This window comes from Corticium candelabrum, chromosome 5 (assembly GCF_963422355.1).
Source record: "Corticium candelabrum chromosome 5, ooCorCand1.1, whole genome shotgun sequence".
Taxonomy (NCBI): Eukaryota; Metazoa; Porifera; class Homoscleromorpha; order Homosclerophorida; family Plakinidae; genus Corticium; species Corticium candelabrum.
The window spans coordinates 1,950,456-1,958,687 of record NC_085089.1 but is presented as its reverse complement, the minus strand read 5'-3'; the positions used below and the strand labels follow the sequence as shown (position 1 = coordinate 1,958,687).

Sequence of the window (8,232 nt, the reverse complement as noted above, 5' to 3'; positions counted from 1 at the left end):
CTGCTTGTCAACTAATCACCAAGATTTTGGTACGTCTTGGTTTCTATACTGATGTCTTATCTCATTTGGTGTTCTCTGGAGAATCGCAATGTTGTGCACATCTGAATGGCAATTTAAGTCTTCTCTCATCTACTACTATTTAGTAACTACTTCACTTGATGTACCCAACGTTCACTTCAACAGGCTTTATAGATACTGCTATAATTGCAAGCAAACGTTATAGTAAACCTTCTTAGCATAATTAGCAGGCACTTATATTCCCATTGTAACCCAAAGAACTGTATACATACATATACCAAGTATGATTTAGGAAAGGTGTATTTTCATTAGGCTACCTTCGTTTATAATTAATGGAGTAGGTTGTGCTTTCGCACTCCTAAAATCTTACCAAACTAGAATTCTAAAAACTTTTTTTCGAAAAAAGAAATAGCTGTAGGGATTGTATAAAAAGTAATAGAAACAAGATCTATAGATAATATGAACCAAAGCCAGACATCATTAGTGAATCCTTCCAACCTCCACATTCCCTACATTTTACATTTAGAGGGTTGCAAGGATTCACTAAATTATTGATGTCTGGGTTTGGTTCATATTATCTAAATCTAGTCAAGTATTGCAAACATTATGTTTCTTTCTCTGCTAACAGGTGGCTGAGCACGTGTGCTTCTGAAAATATATTCAGAGTGTTTAAGCTTGCACATCCTCTCTCACATAAATGCACACCTTTCTCACCTTGCATTGTATAACACCTACCCCTACCCAGCGAGTTGCAGTTAGTGATCCTTCCTGATCTAGCAGTGAGATGACTCTAGCGATGTCATTTATACCAACACCTTCAAACAACTCTCTGCCTCTTCCCTCGGTTTCTGCCATTCTGAATGTCGAGCAACACTGTCAAATCTACAACAACTGAATAAGTTTCTTAATCTAACACACAAACAAGACAACACAAGAGTACTGAATTAATCCTGATTGTCATTAATCATAAAAGATCTTACTAGTTGTACACGGTATCCGTAGGCGCCTCGCGTTGGTGGGTACCACGTCCAACGGAGTTTTCTGACCGTTTACTGAAACGCCGCGTCCTAGCTAGACAATACGTATTTGTTGAAACCATAGCTGTCATGGAAGCGAACATGCAAACTTTCTAGTAGTTTAGATTACGTATGTAGGTCTGGTATTATATATTAATATATATATATATATATATATATATATATATATATAGGTAGTCGTCGTTTCGCGATCGCGATCAAGACGATTGAAATGCAGTATAAGTATGCTCTCGGTAACGTTGTAACGATCGACAGTGGTATGGTATTTACTGACATAGAAATTGATATCGGCAGACATTGACTATCAACAGTGTTAGATGCAGCACAGTGTAGTAAAGGATTTATCGTAGTACGGGACGTGTGAATAGTTGACTGTAGGTGGCATTCAACTCCTGAAGGTGTTTGTTGGTTGTCAAGTACACATAATCCCTAGCTACAATACAAAAGGATGGGGCGACGGAAGTTCATGAAGATTTTTCGTCGCCGTTTGCTCACTTGAATAAATCGTTCTTAGACTCATCTGTAGTCGGACACGGAAACGATTTTTTAAGGTAGGTCCTATCATGAAACGTGGTCGTGGGGAGGAGAAATTTGAGATTTGTGTACACACACACACACACACACACACACACACACACACACACACACACACACACACACACACACACACACACACACACACACCAAGAGCTCGATGGAGAGCCATATAGGACCACGCCCCTTTCTGTTGTGCGACCCGGATTAGAAGCCTCGCTACGCTCGGCAATAATAAACTCCTTCCTGCATGGTGCTTAATTAAATAGAGGCTTAACTGCTACCTTTACTGCTTTCAAAATAGTTACTGTGATATACTTCAGTAGACTATAGCCACATGCTGACTGAAACCAGTTGTGCAATTCCTACGTTAATTAATTAATTAATGACAAAGTTTGCCGTGCGTGTTTGACTCATAATTAAGGCCTTGTCAACTATGGTTTTATACACACAATGAGTTCCGTGCTTTCAGTATGCTTGCATGGTCATTTGTGATGTTCTAGCTAACCAATGTCGTAAACTATTGAGGACACTAATAAAAATTGGCAAGCACTGTGACCCCTTAGTACACCACAGACAAATAACAAGCACTAAACGAATGTTTCAAAATTCTTGCTCACTAATAGACTGTCATATATGGCACCTACTCGTGATCGAGCACTAAAACCTGCCACCTCTGTTGTATGTAGATATATATTTCAAATACATGATATAATATGATACAATCATTGTAAAAATCATAAGCAAAATACTTTGCAGTGATACATGATACCAGAAATTCGCGAATTGTTTGACATACCTAATTGTGTTTTTGCAAAATTAACCTCGGTATGCAAATTGTGGGTTATTAATATGATATGATGTGCTTTGTCTTAATGTTCAAAATGTGGAAACATTGTATTAAAACACTACGGGAGTTCTTCATACAAATCATCCTCACCCGGATTGTCATTGATATTCACACTTCCATCAACTTGCTGACTGGGAACACTGTCGTTGTTGTCATAGATGTTAGCAGCAGGATCAGACGTGTTACACTCTACGCTTGTTTGGTTGTCGAAAGGACTTTGGTTGCTGCTCGTATTGACTTTATTGTAGCACAAAGAAATTGTGTCTCCACTCTCGTTCATGGGGTTGCTCTCTTCTTTCACTGTATCATCCACTGTAGCAACAGCTTCGAATTGAACAGGCTCTTCATAGTCTGATTGAGGAGGCTGTTCATTGTCTCCTGTTTCTTTATGGTGACTACTGTTTGGTATGACAATGATGTCACCGTATAAGGGGTTGTCGAGGTTGGCACCACTCTATATATAGCAGCAACCAAGGGCAATCAACAACAATTAATATCTCAGCAGTGCATGAATACACACACACACACACACACACACACACACACACACACACACACACACACACACACACACACACACACACACACACACACACACACACATGTACATACCTCACAACTAGTTTTCTGTTGTAGAGCAGGTAGTTCATCGTACGCAGGATTCTGAAATACCATGCCTTTTTGGTCTAGAGTGTTACCACCTTCACTATTATGCGTTTTACCTCGCTTCCTATATTCACACAAAAATGACTAAAAGCTCTTGAACAACAACGAGAGTGCTGACTTGTAGCGATGGTAGACAAAGACCACAATCAAGAGACCAATGACAAGTGGAATGACTATCCCAACAGCAATGTAAATCTGTTGGTTAGACAACTGCTGGTTAGAAGACTGTGCATCCCTAGCTGTAGAGCAGTCGCAGATCACCAAACAGAACCAGTTGTACACCTACTCTTCTTACCTTTTGATTCTGCTATTTCAAAACAGCGAAGTATCTCTTCTGTTGTTGACTCAGAAAGGCACTCAGAAGAACGTGGATTCTGGCATGTACTACCAGTCCAGAAGATGGTACAACTGCAATAGATAATAAAATAGCAAAAAGAAAAGCACATACACCAATGCAGCAATCATTACGTGCAGATGGGTGAGCCAAGTTGCATTTCACACGAACCACCGTTTAGACAGAATAAAGACAAGCAAGGGTTTTCGACTTCAGACGATGATGAGGGAGAGGAAAGAGCATCTGTTGTATGTGTTTCACAGCTGGCACCTGTGTAGTCTGGAGTACACGAACATATTCCATTCTCTCTGTCACACGTTGCACCATTTAAGCAAGAACATTTCATCAAGCAATCAGTACCGAACGTTCCCTCTGGACACTCTTTCAAACAAAATTAATATAAATGTGAGTCCACTTTTACTTTTGTATGTGTATATGTATGTGTATATGTATGTGTACATGTATGTGTGCATGCATGTATGTGTATATGTAATTGCCTCTCTCTATGGAGTGTCGTTTCTGCCAAAAGAAGTACAGCAAGCGCATAGTGACTGATGGTTGTAGCTAGAGTTACTTGTAGCAAGTGTATGGTGACATAGTGACTGTTGGTTCATGAGCTACATAGTAGCAAGTGTATAGTGACTGTTAACCTGGGCTCTAGCGGCTCTTGTAACCCAAAAATGTATGTGTATATGTATACTATGTATATATGTATGTGTATATGTATGTGCATATGCATGTATATATGTATGTGCATATGTTACTGTATGTGTATATGTATGTGTATATAATATTGTGTATATAATTTTGTGTATGTGTATATAATTTTGGATCAATCATCGTGTATATATACCTTCTTCACATTGCAATCCTTTGTAACCCGGTGCACAGTTACATTGGCCACTGACGTCGTTACAAGAGACAGCATTCGATGAACAATCACATGTCTGAGAGCATGTAGAACCAAACGTGAAAGTAGGACACACTGTCTCAGGTGGCTTTGCTGTGGTAGTCTGGGGTGCTGCTGTGGTAGTCTGGGGTGCTGCTGTGGTAGTCTGGGGTGCTGCAGTGGTAGTCTGGGGTGCAATTGTAGTAGTCTTGGGTGCTGCTGTGGTAGTCTGGGGTGCAATTGTAGTAGTCTTGGGTGCTGCTGTGGTAGTCTGGGGTGCTGCTGTGGTAGTCTGGGGTGCTGCTGTGGTAGTCTGGGGTGCAATTGTAGTAGTCTTGGGTGCTGCTGTGGTAGTCTGGGGTGCTGCTGTGGTAGTCTGGGGTGCTGCTGTGGTAGTCTGAGGTGCTGCTGTGGTAATCTGGGGTGCTGCTGTGGTAGTCTGGGGTGCTGCTGTGGTAGTCTGGGGTGCTATGGTAGTCTGAGGTGCTGCTGTGGTAGTCTGGGGCAGTGCTGCGTTTGTCTGGTGTGCTGCTGTGGTAGTCTGGAGTGCTGTTGTGCCAGTCTGGGGTGCTGCTGTGCCAGTCTGGGGTGCTGCTGTGCTAGTCTCTAAAATAATATATATTTAGTAATTAATGATCGAGATACTGTGCATGCTGTTAGTAACTTACGTTTCTCACAGAGACTGCCACTATATCCAGACTTGCATACACACGAGCCATCACTTCCACACACTCCATTATTCAAACACGCGCAAGCAATGCATTTAGTGCTATTTGCGTCACATTCTATGTACACATAATATCATCAGTTTCAAAGCAACATTACATATTTAATATAAATTAATATGTTTAAAACAATAAATTTAATAAACAATTAACAGTTAGAATTAAATTACAATTTAAAATAATTAAAACAAACAATTTAAAATTTAAAAAATAAAATTAAATCACAATTTAAAATAACTAACAATCAACTAAATAAAAAATTAAAATAAAAAATTAATTATAATTTAAATTAATTAAATTAACAATTAAAATTACATTACAATCTACAATAACTAACAATTGATGTAATTGAGTAAATTACAATTTAAAATAATTAATAATTGATTTAATTAACAATTAACAATTAAAATTAAATTAACATTAAAATTAATTAAAAGTAACAATTTAGAATTAATCTTTTTATTTTAACAAGTCATAACAACTTATTGACATCAATAGCTTTAACTTACACAACACTGGCAACACACTGCTACAACAACTGTGATTAAAAGAAACTATGTCAAGTACAAAGGACAAGAAGAAAAGACTTAGTGAGTGAGCTTGAGACGAGCCTCACTCTGCACAATGTCCATCATGTCTAATTTGAGTGGACAATGTAGTTTGATCTTGTCCCTTGAACACACAGAATTGCCGATCGTAATACAGCAAAACTTAGTCTGCATCTAATCAAAGACATTTTTTTGTGCATAAGAAGTATTTTGATTGTTTGAAATGATGTTAGGTATATGCTTGAAAAATGTGGTAGCTTCTTTGCCCATTCCTCCAGTTGAACAAAATACTAGTGGAGTAAATTAATTAGTTAATTAGAATTAAATTACAATTTAAAATAACTAACAATTGATGTAAGGTAGCAGATCGGCAAAGCACAGGCCCTTTCGTGCAGAAGAAATTGACATCATCAGCAGTGAGGTTCACCTCACTGAGTAAACTGATTTATGAGAGTAGCAAGTTTCTGACTTTTTAGAGTTTCTGCGATTGCTGTATTATTGACATGGACAATATTTAAAAATATATCATGTTGTTTAGTATCAAACAATTGATGTAATTAAGTAAATTACAATTTAAAATAATTAACAATTGATTTAAATAACAATTAACAACTAAAATTGAATTACAATTAAAGTTAACTAAAAGTAAAAACTAAAATTAAATTACAGTTCAAAATAATTAACAGTTGATTTAAAGCTATTGATATCAATAAAGTTGTTATAATACAACTCAAAAAAATTAATTAACAATTTTAATTTAATTAACAATTGACAATTAAATTAAATCTAATTAACAATTTACAATTAATGTTAAATCTAATTAACAATTTACAATTAATATTAAATTACAATTTAAATTAATTAAAATTGACAATTAACCATTAAAATTAATTTACAATTTAAACAAGTAACAGTTAATTTAATTTTAACAATTTAAAAATTAATGTCTTTAATAACAACATCTCACTTTCTGAGCAATCATAACTTCGATATCCAGTCTGACAAGTGCATTCTCCCGTCACACGTGAGCACACTCCTTCGTTCTTACAAACACATTTTTTATCACAGGTGGCACCATACTTTCCTGTGCTACAAACTAACACGTAGAAATCAATGCATTCAGGTAAGTGAGAGTAATACAATGTGGCCTCATTCTGTCTACACATACCTTTGTCACAATACTTTCCAGTATATCCGAAGTCACACGTACACTTTCCATCGACAGGATCACATAAACCATGTTGACACTTGCAGTTCTTTGTACAGCCATTTGCAACGCCATACTTACCAGCAGGACAACCTGATGTAAAAATATAAATAATTAATAACAAGGTTGCAGGTGGCCATCAATTTTGGAGCCAAAATTTGGGTGTTGCTCCCCAGTACACCTCCCCCATACCTGAAGCCCTAGGACACCCAGAGGGTTGTTGCGCACTAGGGTCAAGCTCTACTATCCTTCCAATAACAGGGTTGCAGGTGGTCGTCAATTTTGGAGCCAGATATGGGTGTTGCTGCCCAGTACCTGGGGACCAGAGCTGTATATATGGCTCGAAGCCCTTGGACACCCAAAGGGTTGCTGCGTACTTAAGGATGTAGGCAGGAATTAAGGGTCTGAATACGCAAGACTAGTCACAACTGGCATATTGTACACACGTGCTGCTATACATGGTACCCTCAGCTTTTTGTCATCTTCCGTGTAGCCTTGTATAGACAGATCATTGATAGCGTAATTCTCCTACTGACAGGACCCAGAGTCCAAACTCTGACATGGCATTGATAGAGACTAGACTTCATGCAGCACAGAGACACATTAAATTTATTTACTTATTTATTTATTTATCATTACTTATTTATTTATTCATTTATTATTATTTATTTATTTATTATTATTCATTATTATTTTTTATTTATTTATTTATTATTTATTTATCTATTTATTTATTTATTATTATTTATTTATTTATTATTGTTTATTTATTATTTATTTATTTATTATTGTTTATTTATCTATTTATTTATTTATTATTATTTATTTATTTATTTATTTATTTATTTAAATTTTTAGTTTCACTGGAGCCTTCTGGAGCCAAAGGATCCGTGTCTGGAGCCAAGTTTGGCTCCATTGCCCCGATAACATGCAACATCCCTGAATAAACAAACGTAAAATACAAGAGTCGTACCTGTGCCTTGTTGATTGAGAAAATGTGCGATTTTTACATCCCAACTGTAACTGTTACTTGACACTGTGTCACACTTAGGGCCGTCTCCAGTAAATTTGTTGACATAGCAAATCGTAGTCAACGAATGGTCAATGAACAGAACTCGGTCCTCAAACACCGACAATGATTGAATTCCGTTTGTGCTTGTATAGACTACCGTTCGGCCTGAACCTGTGAGAGACACGTATTCGATTTTCTTAGTTGTCGCATCACCCCAATACAGTCTCTTTCTCACAAAGTCAACAGAAAGACTGATTGGTGTGGAAACAGCACTAAGAAAGGTGGTAGCGTCGGACCCATTCAGAGCAGCCTGTCCTATGTAAGCTGCAGCATTCAAAACACTGTAGTACAGTTTGTCATTCAAGGGGTCGAGAACAATAGCAACGACATCTCCCAGATTAGACAAAATAAC

At 37.2% G+C, this 8,232-nt stretch overlaps 1 protein-coding gene across 1 annotated transcript in view; it reads right to left on the bottom strand.

Moving 5' to 3' along the window:
• Window positions 1-2,269: 2,269 nt before the first annotated feature.
• Window positions 2,270-8,232, bottom strand: part of LOC134180132 (uncharacterized) — an 8,329-nt gene continuing 2,366 nt past the window's right edge. The window contains exons 5-14 of the mRNA XM_062647218.1: window positions 7,782-8,232; window positions 6,770-6,901; window positions 6,569-6,697; window positions 4,997-5,113; window positions 4,293-4,934; window positions 3,574-3,820; window positions 3,401-3,513; window positions 3,224-3,344; window positions 3,052-3,169; window positions 2,270-2,893 (exon numbers count right to left, since the gene is read on the bottom strand). The exon at window positions 7,782-8,232 is cut by the window's right edge and continues 344 nt beyond it. Coding sequence (XP_062503202.1) covers window positions 2,498-2,893; window positions 3,052-3,169; window positions 3,224-3,344; window positions 3,401-3,513; window positions 3,574-3,820; window positions 4,293-4,934; window positions 4,997-5,113; window positions 6,569-6,697; window positions 6,770-6,901; window positions 7,782-8,232 — 2,466 coding nt within the window. The 3' untranslated portion in view covers window positions 2,270-2,497. The remainder of the gene's footprint in view (window positions 2,894-3,051; window positions 3,170-3,223; window positions 3,345-3,400; window positions 3,514-3,573; window positions 3,821-4,292; window positions 4,935-4,996; window positions 5,114-6,568; window positions 6,698-6,769; window positions 6,902-7,781) is intronic.